Source organism: Chanos chanos, chromosome 13, assembly GCF_902362185.1.
Source record: "Chanos chanos chromosome 13, fChaCha1.1, whole genome shotgun sequence".
In the NCBI taxonomy this organism is placed as follows: Eukaryota; Metazoa; Chordata; class Actinopteri; order Gonorynchiformes; family Chanidae; genus Chanos; species Chanos chanos.
Window position 1 is genome coordinate 10985357 of NC_044507.1, and position 13339 is coordinate 10998695.

Sequence of the window (13339 nt, forward strand, 5' to 3'; positions counted from 1 at the left end):
TCAAGTGAAATTACACTAAATTTCTAGTGCCTCACATGGCAATATACTACTGCTTTATTATTAATTATATCAGTAACTATACAACTCATGCTTGGAGTAATGTACCTAAACAACCTTGATATGTGCAATATTACTGAAATATAAACCAACTATATAGGAAATAGAGAGACACAAGTTTAGACAATAAAATTTACAAACAAACACCAAGAGCAATGATTCATCTACATATACTCTAAATCTGACTGCAATTAGACTTTTTAAGACTTACAAAGACTATGGAATAGTTCACAAATGCTTTCAAAATGTACATAAAATTAAACATTGACAAAATAATTGTGAACTGTTTAAGACATCACATTCATTATATACAGCAGGTGGATAGAAATATAGGTAGATAGAAATAGTGTTTAAACAATGGCTACCCCCAATAATACAGTATTTGTAGGTGTAGGAGAGCATCTCTATCACCATCACTCATGATGATCTAAATTTGGCTTTGATTCAACACAGCATCAGATAGCATCTTCACATCCTGAATTTCCTTAGATACATCTGTAATGCAGCAGCATAAGGACAAATAGCAGAACAGTTACATCATAAACGTTGCCAACATCTGTAAGAGGTACTTAAAACTTAGTATTACATTTGAGAAAACATATAGAGATTTTGAAGAGACTCCAAGAATACACAAAATCCAATATACTGGATAACAAAGTTCAAAGGTCCTCATGCCTATGTGATAAATTATGTACAGGTGTAAGATATTTATTTTTTGTAACTTACTTAGGTCATGTAAGGTGTTGGAGTCAATGAGTGACTGATCCATAGCTTTCTTTAGTTCTGTTCTCAGCTCATTCTCAATCCGGACCTTACATAGGAAGATGGAAAATGATTAGAACAAGCAGTTATTTATATTTTTCATATACCTAATTTAGATTTCAATGGATCCTTTCCAGCATTACACCAAATGATCATTCTTGAATTGTGCTTGTAAAAAATGACCAACCATCAGGGTTTTGAACAACTCCAGCATCTCGTTCTTCGCATGTCTGAACATGGTCCCTTTTGATGACTCAATATGCTCTATCAGCGTGTCCTGCATCTTCTTCATGGATCCAACTCCAACGAATAATGCTGCATCTAGATGAAGCAATATTTGTCTATTAGCAAAATCAGGCGGGCTGTAATATTACTTTACATTTGCTTGTGGTCACAGCAAAATCAGTGAAATTATACTACATTTAGTCATTACCTCGATAACAGGAAATCATGCTGTTTCTCAGGGAATCCCTGAGTACTGCATACATTTTCTTTTTCTGCACAACAACTGATAGCTTGAGCTGGTCCTTAAGCTTGGTTTCCTGTTTTGAGTTTTGAGAACAACACCAATAAAATTCATTCATTCATTCATTCATTTTATAAGCTGCTTATCCTAATTAGAGTCGCAGGGGTTGCTGGAGCCTATTCAAGGTGAAAGGTGGGGAAACACCCTGGCCAAGTTGCCAGTCCACTGCAGGGCAGACGCACAGACAAACACACTCACGCACATATTCACACCTAGGGGAAATTTACTATCTCCAATTCACCTGACTTAACCCTAACCTACACAAACACAGGGAGGACATGCAAACTCCACGCCAATAATGGTAGGAATGAAATTATTTGTACTCCACCAAACAGTAACTAGTATCACAGAAGCGATAATTTATCTTAGTTGTTGGAGAAATAAAGCTAAGAAATCTATGAATTAATCAGCTAGGCAAAAAGAAAATTGTTCAAATAGGTTGATTTCTTTAATTGTCTGGACCTTGATAGTTTTTTCCAATGTGTTATATGTTACCAGAGGGAGTTCTTCTTTTACGATATATTTCACAATATAAGAAAATAAGTAGCTGTCATTGATTTGTCCCAGAATTACCTCAGATTTTAGGAAATTCAGAATGTGATTCAACACTGCAGAGTCCCCATAGTCCTCAGTTGTTTTGCTTGAGATGATGCTGAACTCATCAATCCTCTCATACACTGATTGGCCAGTTTTTCCACATATGCTGTAACCATTACAATGAATCAGCACTGAACTGAGTAGCAGGTTCTGAATTACCAACATTTCAAACTGTGATAGCCAAAGGTACCCAAAATAGAGGTTGAACTTATTGTTGATGTGTTTGTACAGATATGTAGCCAAACACTGGTTCAGGTCTGTTTCTCCCTGCTTTGACCTGAAATAGCCTTCATTCCTGCATAAGGCCTTTAGAGTCCTGTGGTATGCGCTGCCATTTTTCCTTGTCTGAATAAAGACAAAATATATATGTATTTAAAAAACTTAAAAAACAGCACTGAGAGATAATAAATCCAATGAAATCTGATACACACAAGATAACTTGAGAAAGTAGCCATCAGAAGCGTTCATTCATTGGCATTTAGTGTAATTTTTTTATTTTAGGGCTGCTGGCAATGGTAAACACAAAACATTACAAATCCTAAACTAGTTGTAATCATAACAGAAAATCGATGATCACATTTGGCACAATTTTTAGGGTCAGTATGGTCCTAAGGCATATATATATATACATACACACATACACACACATACACACACATATATACTGTATATAGTATTCATTTTTTTTAATTGAAGTGAAATTAATATAAGTGTAAACAAACGAAGTAGGTTGTGCAACAGTGTTCATTTATTAAGACTTTTGTCGAACTTTGTGTTTGTGTTGATCAAAAATCAAGATGAAGGGGAAAAAAGCATCCCAAAGGAGATGTATTGCGAGTCAGTGTTATAACACAATGAAGTGTGGGTGGCCACCGGAAATAAATTACATATTGCTTACCGGTGCTATCACTTTTTTCACTGCAAGATCAATACTTTTCTCTTCAGATTCAATGACTCCCTCTGAAAGGCACAGGTCTAGCTCACTCAAAAGATGATGCAAATATTCTTGTATGCCTTCAAGCTCATTCTGCAGTTTCTTGTCCAAGACATTGTACAGAATGGACTTGTCTTGTGTCTGAAACATACACAGGAGAACCAGAAAAGCGTTGTAAAGCATGACGAACAGACTGTTTCACTAAGGAAATAATCTCATTTTCCTCTGTGGTAAGGCATACCATCACCCTGCTGTTATCACCGTAAGCCTGAATCAAGGACAAGACTCCGAGGGCTCCATCAAAATAATGTTTGGTCGCTTCCTTTGTGTATCTCATGTTCAGACTTCTCAGCAATTCTCTTAGATGTGGTATTTCTGCAAATAGTTATCACAATAGACACAGTTTCACAACAATATCAGTTTCATTGGTATGAATAATCCAGTGATTTACTATTTTTACAAATTACACATTTCAGGAAAATGCATATTAATTTCTTGCAAATAAATGTGTATAAAACTATAGTGGTCTTTTAATGCACTGTACCTGTCTCTTCTGGTTTCAGTAATGAGTTATCTTCAGTGAATTCTGCTGAACTTACAGTGAACACTTGAAAGTTTTCATCACTGAAATGTTTCTAGAATGAAAAGTCTGAATCATCACAACGATTGTCGTCAAAATGTTTAGAAATGCCATATCATATTAATTAATCAAACATACCTTGATTTGACATTGTTTTTCAAATCTCTGTCTCACAAGGTTCTTGGCTTTGTCATTTCTATGCAAAATACAAGCCCGCTTTTTCTTGACCATGTACTTAGAATCCTGGAAAATAATATTAAACAGCATTCTCAACTTTATTTAAACTCAGGTGTTTATCTGTTTATCAATTCTACTGAAATGATCTCATTTTTCATACCTGATCTGATGGGATTCCTAGGTCTTCATCTTTTAGCTTGCATGATCTGAGATTCAAAGATATTTTTTAGTTTAATTAAAATAATTTAGTTTAATTGAAAACTTAAGAAAAACTTTTTAGATCAGTGTATGCTTTTCACAGTCCAGTTTCATGCTTAACATTTTTTAAAATAAAAAAAAATGCTGTTTTATAAATCATATATACAAAGCCTGAAAGCAGTGATAAGTGTTCAGTAACCTCATGTAGTACTGCGTGTCAAGATCATCAGACTTGGTACAGATGAAGGTGATGCTGGTGCATTCCCCTCCTTGTGCAAGGTCTGTCAGGCTGCTGTTAAGAATGTCCCAGGCTGCCTTCTCAGAGCCAGCTCTGTTAATTTCACTTACGAGCCATACAGAGGAACAATTTGGCAAACTCTTAAGGAAAACAAATGGAAGTACAGGTTTTGTCTGTTAGTTAAATCAATTAATCAATCAATTATGATTTCAAAGTCTGTAAATTCGTTGGTCAGAAAAGAATTACATGTCCGGAACAGTAACAAAGGGCTATTTGAAATGGTTCAACTGTTGCATAATTGAAAGGAAAGTTCATCAAAAAATGTAAGAGAATAAGTACATCAATTACCTTTTTCCACATCTCATCTCTGCTCTTGTTGTAGTCTCCAGTTCCAGGAAGATCAAGCAAAGTAATGTGTTCCAGTGTATCTTTGCAGTTTGGCACCTTAATTGTCACACACTTCACCACTGGCCAGAAACACTCACCAGGTTTCAACTCATCATGTTGAATGTAACAGCCAGTTGCATCAAAGAGTTCTGCAGCCTGTTAAGATACCATTTAAATTATATTCACTAGTTTAACAAGATGTGTACTTCATTCCAGACCATCAGAAAATACAGTGTCACTTACTGTGTCAAATGAAAGTGTTTTTGTGCATGACATCAGAAACTCTGGAATATCTGAAAAATGATCATCCTTAATAAGCTCATCAAAATCCTCCATTTCAGCATCTTCTCCATACAGAGCGATGAGCTTGTCTTTTGATGCACTAACCAGATCATCATTCCTTTCCTCTTTGTCATCTGATAAAATTCTTAAGATGCTCTTCAGCTCCCCCTCCCAGTCCTACACAGGCATAAAATTAGTCAGATTAAAACAACAAGGGTAACAGCTGAGAGCAGCATGGTCTTTTTTTTTTACCAGCCCCCCTCTTATTGGTTGATGAAACAGTCCTCAAGGGCAAATTAGACTGTGATATCAGAAACAAATCTGTCATGTGCTTGAATTTACAAAGGATACTTTCATTATGAACATTAATCTAATTTTGGAATTATAGTCTTTTTATAGAGGTAAAATGGAAAGGAACTATGTTTAGCACCTTTTTTGAAATGAAGTCAATCTCAGCTATGTAGCTGGAATTGGTCATATTGGCCTCCACTTGTATGATGACTGATGTGCAAGCACAAATGGTCCCAGAGGGCAACAACATCTTCTCACCCAGAATGGCATTGATCAAGGAGCTCTTTCCAGATCCTGTCTTTCCAAAAACTCCAACGAATGTTTTCTTTTTACAGTGTCTCTCTAAGCCTGAAATGATGCTCCTGTATACAGCGATATTTATAATTAGCTGAACATTTACCAGATTGTGATCCCTTTTGATGATGTCTTCGTAAGAAGGTTCACAAGGACTTACGTGATATATTTTATGAATTCTGTGTTAGATGAGCATTCCAGTTCTCTTCTGAGTTTGCCTCGAACTCTATCCATTATCAGCCTTGCTTTTCTCATGGCTTTAATCTCTGTGAAAGCATAATTTAAAAGTGGGTAAAGGGACTTAATATAGATCACTATGACCTGCTATGATCACTATGAATATTCATGAATATTCATTTTGAAGGCAAATGTAGTAGAAAATTTGGAAACAAAGAATGAAATATGGAATATGTCTTACCTGGCCTGTCTGTATCAGAAGAAAATCTTTTATTTGTTTGCTTGGAATCATCACGTGAGGTGGAAATAGTGTTGTAAGCTCTCTTAACGCCTAAAAATGAAAATTTGACAGTAACCTTGACATTAGTAATCATCATTTTTGTTCTTCAGGACATTACAGAACAGATAACACTAAGCTAAGATTTCAATGAAGCAAACAAGATGGATGAATAAATTTACCTTTTGTAGTCATGTTCAAAAGGATGGCCTTAGAGTAATAATTCTACAACTGTTTTGCAGGGGAAAGGCAACTGTAACAATAAAACAAAAGTTAACATTTTATATAGTGAAGATCACTGATAAGCCACTTCTAAAACAATATAATTCACAGTAATTAGATTTTTAACAAATTATTTTTAATTCTTTATAAATGACAAACTATGCCTATTTAGTAATATGAATTAAATATTGATGACTCATTTGACGATTTTTTGAGGACACCGCTTATTGAGCATCGCTTATACAAGAAATGCATGCAATTGTGATTATTCAATGTTAAATGATCAAATCCAACTTTTTAAAGTATTCCTCATGTGCTTCATATGATTTGGTGGAAATTTCATTAAAAATCTGTAAATCATTCATGGAGCTTTTTTCAGCCCCAGGTGACATCTATGTTCATTGTTATTCATAATAATAAAAATGGTAGTGTATATGAACCGATTTTTGCAAATTTAATGTATAATATTCAAATAACTTTCTTATGTTCTTCTCTTAATTTGTGAATAAATGATCCCAATATCTATTTCACAATCTGAATTTCACTTACCAAAATTGTTTGGTCCAAATATGGATTCAGCTGTGGATTGGTAAAGTGTTAAACTAATAAATCAGTGTTTAAAAAATCAATAGCTCAGCTCAATTAATTACCCCTCTGCCCTACTAGTCTGAGGTTCATTATTGATATAGTCCACTTTGTTGGTTAACTTATCAGGGCAGGTTTTAGCCAGTATAGTGGTAGCTTTATTACTGAATGATACACATTTGTGCAGATTTGATTATTTCTAATGGTAAAGTATTTGTTTGGTGAGTTCAGATAAACCATACAATTCATGTTAAACAGCATGCTTAGGAACTAACATGTATCTGATCATGCCAGCACAAACTTATTCATATATGCAATGGTGATAATATTCTGTGCGGGAAATATTACTGATCTGTTATAACCTATTAGATCTCCCTGTAACCTTTATATAATCAAGAGCTTCTGTCACTGTTTGAACTGTGTGTAACCTTAGGTGAAATTATCTTAAATTAGACAAGTGAAACTGTTAAAGGTATGTCGGGCCATGATTGTAGAAGTCTGAAATTATGACTGTATAAATGTAAAATCAAATGTCAGACAAAGGAAAGATACTGAGAGGAAGTTGTGTGGGGGTGTGACACCTACTCACATGACCGCAGGCGTCTACAGAATGAAGGAAGCCTGAAACAGTTCTAAGAAGGAAAATTTTCAACTCACTCTGTAACTATCCTCAAAAAACATGTTGTGTAACAAAGTTGGAAAACTAGACAGACTAGCCCAACTCTCACATCACACAACCGCAGTGGTTGTTTGTCTCACATTATATAAGCTCTATACTTCTCTCCATTAATGAGAGAACTACATATTTCTAGGGTAAACTGCACTTCTACTCAGAGGTGTACTTCTCCCATGCTGCACAAAATAAAGACTGATTCATCACATTTGAAGTTTGTAGATTCTTCTGAGAACTAGAAGCTCTCTTACAGAGGAGAATCCCTTACTAACTACTCCATATATGGGCATCTGCAACCATACATTAATAAATACAATATAATATTGAGTGAAGAAAAATGAAATGAGCACTGAATATTCAATCTTACCATGTAAATGAAAATAAGGAAGACCTCACCAACTAGGCTGTCAGAAGAACCCTTCTGATTTCTCTTCAGGTGCACTAGCTTAGCTCTCACCTGTGCACAAGAAATATGTTCCAGGGTGTGGAACATAAGCATACAGCAATTCCATTTTCCAAGTTTTGATTGGAGAGACTTTGAACCACCCAGTGTTAAAGGTGTTGTAGTCGAGTCACATACCTCAAGTGCAAGTTGAGTCTCAAGTCTCCACTGCTCAAGTTCAAGTCCAAGTCAGTCATGTTCAAGTCCAAGTCCAAGTCTGTGTCAGTAGTGCTTGAATCCAAGTCCGAGTCCCTGTTGCTTGAATCTAAGTCTGAGTCAAGGAGTCAGAAATAAATGTTATGAAATTAAATCAATCTGGGATAAAGAGGACAGAGAACTTTTTTTTCAACCTTTTACACCATAAAGATTTTTAACAAGTTCAGGCTTCTATTGATGGACTTCACTTCCAATATATGTAAGTAAGGGAAGTTTTTTAGTTTACTTTTTATTTTGTTGGCCCACATAAATGTTGGAATGTGATAATAGTCCGAGAAGGACAGCAGAATGCAGTCAAGATGCAGTCAAGCTCCTTAATAGATGTTCATGGCGAATAGCAAAATACCCAATCCGTTGATAAAACTTTAGTGAAATAACATAAAGTAACTACAGCAATTTGCTTCTTCTATTGAGGTTAGCATGATTACATAAGGCTTAGCTGGGAGAAGAATACGCTGATTGGTCACGACACAGAGATGGAGGAACTTCTGGACTGGATGAACTGTCTGTCATAATTTCTCTCCTCCATCAACAACACAGCCAGAATGAAAGCGCAACAGCTGGGTCACATATTTGCATGCAAGTCCTTACTCACAAACTGGCGAGTCTGAGTCCGACTCCGAGTCCTAAACTGTCAAGTCCAAGTACAAGATTCAAGATACAAGAGATTTTATTGCCGTTTGCACAGGCACAGTGCAGTGCAGGTACACTGGAATTTTAGTGCGCATCTCTCAGGGTCAGCTTTGTAAAAAAAAAAAAAAAAAAAAAAAGAGGGGGGGGGCAAAGAAAGGCAATTAAAAGACCAGCATAAAAACACAAATACACATAAAATACAAATAAATACAAAATAAATCCCAAATATACCATGAAAGTGGCATTTAAATTTAAATTCAAGGCACATTTGTTAGTATGATCGGGAGTAACTGTACTGTGCCAGTTGAGAAAGTGCTGTGGTCCAGTCTAGTGGATGGATTTTATCAAATGAGACATTGGTGTTATGTAATGTTCGTCAGAAATCGGGGAACTACAGAATCGGATTCTTACCTCCTTTTTACAGACTAATCAATATATTGTATATTAGGTACAAAACACAAAATACCTTGACATGAAGAGTTGCCATTTCTCTCCCAAAACATAATAAATATACTCAATGTTTCACTTCCACTCTAAGTGAGTTACTAGGAGCTACCTCTTAATGATCACAATTTCCAGCTTAACTTGGGCAATTGTCATTTGTGTATTCTTTCTCCGGCTGCCACACCAGGCTTTTGACTCGCTAGCTCCGGCACCCGACTCGTTGAGGGTGACAACAGAATATAGCGATCACTTTTCAGTAATATGTAGTAAATGAAACGACTAGTTGGTGAAATGAAAGTCCTATATTGTAAACAGAATGGGAATTTTTATCCTGTGGCCATCCACAATGGCTGACGCATAGACATGTCAACCATGGGTTTTCTTCCTGAATAATAACGAGCAACTAACTCTTTTCAATCGCATTATTTGTGTTTTCCCAAATAACGTATTCGGGTACATCTCTAGTGTGTGTGTGTGTGTGCGTGTGTGCGTGTGTGTGTGTGTGTGTCTGTCTGTCTGTCTGTCTGTCTGACCTAAGACCATAAGAACGTCCTGGAAACAAACTCTTGATGGTATTACATTGATAATTATACTGAAGTTATAACCCCGCAGAAGTACATGGAGTTCAGGCAGCTTTGGGACAAGAAAGAAACAACCTTTGTGAGAGGAATGTCTGTATGAAAATGTTTGCATTCTTCTCTCTTAAATAGTTTTTTTCTTATATAATCTGATCGACAAAAAACGAACACACGAGTGTCATGCAAAGCTATTTGCACAAGGAGTAGCAAAGGAGCAAGAAGCGTCAATATTTACCCTGAGTCAATTCCTCTCCCAGTTTTTTTTAAAAAATAAAAGACACTAAACATAAACTGTTACACGGCTATAATAAGCACTATGACAACTTAAGAGAAAAGCGGCGCTGGTTTCTCCTGTAAATATGGGTATAGTCATGTAATAAGTTTTTGGATATAATGCATGACTGTGATCTGAACACAGTACATAAATAAAATATTACCATTCATAAATCTAGACAACGAGCAATTATTCATACAGTTTACATTGTGCTTCATATCTTTTGAGGGAATTTAATTGCTTTTCTAGAATTTGCACAGCTGAAGCAGAAGGTCAGTGGATAAGGAAATCTACAGTGAGAAACAACAGTGAGAGGACTCTCATAGCCCATGGGGCCTTACAGTAATAACAGAAATATCATGAAATAAAAAGTGATCTGATGGCTCTGTCAAAACAATATGTAAATATAACATTTTTGGAAAATTGAAGTAGCTATGAAGACAATAGTGCATTCAGTGGTTGTAAAAATACTATATATTACTGTATTCATTGTAGAGATATTTACAGAAACAAAAGAAATAAATATCTGTTTAGATCTGATTTGACTGGATTTGAGTCGAGTGTTTTCTGATTTGATAACAAGTGTTTGCCACATGGGCCTTGCTAATTTAATGTGTCATATTACTGCTCCACTCACTCACAGGATTCTCCAGCCAAGCCAAGGTCAGAAAGCCCCTGTCCCAGGACTTTGCCAAGGGTGAGACTCTTCTCCCCATATTACTATATTTTCTTCTTCCTATATCTCATCCTATATTTTCCTTTTTTCTTCCCATATTAGTGAAATAAGCTAGTGGCAGTGTATGTACATACATCACAGGACGTACATTGTTAGCTTATGTTTTTAGGTTCTTGGTGGGCTTCCAAGACTGGAATTGGAAATGTTAGACCGGGTTAGGGTTAGGGTTAGAGAGAAATAAGAGGCAAGAGTAAAATGATTTCTGGTACGAAAAGGTGATCAAAGTTACAGTTATGTTACTTTTTCTTGAATTAAGTCCCCAAACATGTTGGTGGGTTCATGTTTAAACCTGGGGTCCAGGGACACAGCATACTGAATATATCATGTGACTGTCTTTGAGTTACATACAGAAGAAAAATGCATGTGTCTTTAATGAAAACAGAAATAAACGGTTAAAACTTTTACTATATTACAGGTTACATTCAACTCTGAATGCTGTCTGTATGCTATGTTCAGACTGGGTGGTATTCCATAAAGCAATATTTCAAAAGTCAAAACTGTTGAATAGGAGGAATGTTCCTCAGATGTTATACTACTGCAGTTGTTTTCAAACCTTCCAGCCTGAAACTCACAACCCCATCACCTTTAGACATGGTGCTTTCCATCATCTGACAAGCACATGTGCACACAGATACACAGGCCCCAGGTCATAGCAACAACATGAAAACAACTCATGTAATAACAGCTGTAAATTTGTTCTTTTGTAAGTATAACATGAACAACATGTTGTTACTTACTTGTTGTTGTGATATGGGTAGTATGGTAGTTTGGTAAATACACAACTATCCTGTGTTAGATGCTAGACAGTGACTTAGAGATGGTCCACCACACTGAATTGTGATCAGTACTTGTTTTTTTTGTACATCAGTGCGGAAAAGATCGATTCAAATAAGATATTAGCAAATCAGCTCACCAGCCAAAATTATGCAAACAGCCCAAACAGCTTGTAACTTGAGCATGGCACTGTGAATGTGCAAAAACATGAGCAGTCATTTTACCAGCTGCATATTCTTATCTTGTGTGACATTATTTAAAAATATTGTTCGTGTGCTGATTAAAAGAAAAAAAAAAATTAAACAAGGTTACACTGACCGGGCAGTGGCTGGCGGGTTCCAGATGACAGATGGGTCTGGTACTTCACCAGCACTCTCTCTATGCCACCGATCCCCTCCACCCCCAAGTCACCACAATAATGCAGACGGAATTCAATCAAGAGGCCGGGGTGTAGACAGCCAGTGAGTGGATGCGGTGTGGCTGATTTGTGAACATGGTGCCTCTTCTAAAATCACTCCATGTATTTTTAATCATCGTTATGAGCGATGCAGAAAGCAAAAATTGTGATGCAAAATCACTTTGTAGAGATTTTTCATCACAAATACAATTGTGATTAAAAAAGGAGGGTCAAAAGCTCAGTTTTTGAGGATCATGACAGCCCTGACTCAAGTCTTAAAGCAAAATGTAGTCAAATACCATGAACAATAAAGCAGGAGGTCCATGAAATGTACTGTAATATGCAGTGCAATGGACAAATGAACCCGTGTTCTACATATAGATACCCAACAGATTATCAAATCCAGTCAAATCAGATCTAAACAGATATTTATTTCTTTTGTTTCTGTAAATATCTCTACAATGAATACAGTAATATATAGTATTTTTACAACCACTGAATGCACTATTGTCTTCATAGCTACTTCAATTTTCCAAAAATGTTATATTTACATATTGTTTAATTATTAATGAGAATACATTTTGACAGAGCCCTCAGATCAAATGCATGTTTATGAAAGTGAAAGGCAAAGTGATATTTATTCTTTTTATGAACAAGAAATATGAAACATTTTATTCAGTTCTTTCAGACACAGCATTATCATATTAACAAAACTAAATTTACCATAGCATACATTTTCAATATCTGTCACACCTTTCCAACACAGAATTATACTGAATCTGTTTTAGTTTAGCTAGTTATAGATTACTGCAACAAGTTCCAATGCAGTGGACATTTCAAATTAACATGAAGTCTTTTATGTATCCAGGAGCTTATAACAACCGGATATGACAGTTATGTGTCAAGTGCTTTATCATCAGGAGTCTAATTGTTAATGATCAAAGCCACCGTCTCACCGTGTCTGAAATGGTCTTTGTCTAAACCAACCAAGTGAAAATACTCCAGAAAGAGATTAAGACACGTTATGGATTAAATTTCAGAGTTCATGGGCATTTTCCATTGGAAAATATTTTACCCCTACACTTGTCTTAATCTGAATCTGGAAAAACCAAGCCTAAAAGTAAGAATAATGAACATCAAGATGCAAAATTACTTATTTTACAGATGTCTACTATTACAGTTACTATGTATTCTAGACATGATTTACATATAACAATTACATGACAAGGTGTCTCACATCATACGACTGTATAGGAGACAAAACAGGTATGTTACAAATAGATTTGTTGCAATAATGTAGAGAAATGGTATTTGTCTCTTGGCCTCACATGATTAAATAAATGATTATTTAAATAAATGATTATTTAAATAAATCATTTAATACATCACTTATGTAGTTCCACTGAGCTTGTCCCTCTAAACCATTGATCATGGCGTAAACTGGCAGCACGGTGTTTCAGTGGTTAGCACTGTTGCCTTGCGGCAAGAAGGTCCTGGGTTCAAATTCTTAGGTTGTTTCTGTGTGGAGTTTGCATGTTCTCCTAATGTTTGCGTGGGTCTCCACCAGGTGCTCCAGTTTCCTCCCCCC

The 13339-nt window shown here is 35.9% G+C and overlaps 1 protein-coding gene across 1 annotated transcript; it reads right to left on the reverse strand.

Moving 5' to 3' along the window:
* Nucleotides 1-484: 484 nt before the first annotated feature.
* Nucleotides 485-10560, reverse strand: LOC115825978 (nuclear GTPase SLIP-GC-like). The gene is made up of 17 exons (XM_030789662.1): nt 10482-10560; nt 7838-7970; nt 5169-5391; nt 4700-4915; nt 4418-4612; nt 4031-4209; nt 3794-3839; nt 3595-3699; nt 3421-3511; nt 3118-3251; nt 2841-3017; nt 2133-2287; nt 1919-2048; nt 1253-1361; nt 1007-1140; nt 784-868; nt 485-552 (listed from the first exon to the last, which is right to left on the reverse strand). Exons 1-17 carry the CDS (start codon nt 10558-10560, stop codon nt 485-487), a joined length of 2259 nt encoding a protein of 752 aa, XP_030645522.1.
* Between the last annotated feature and the right edge of the window lie 2779 nt (nt 10561-13339).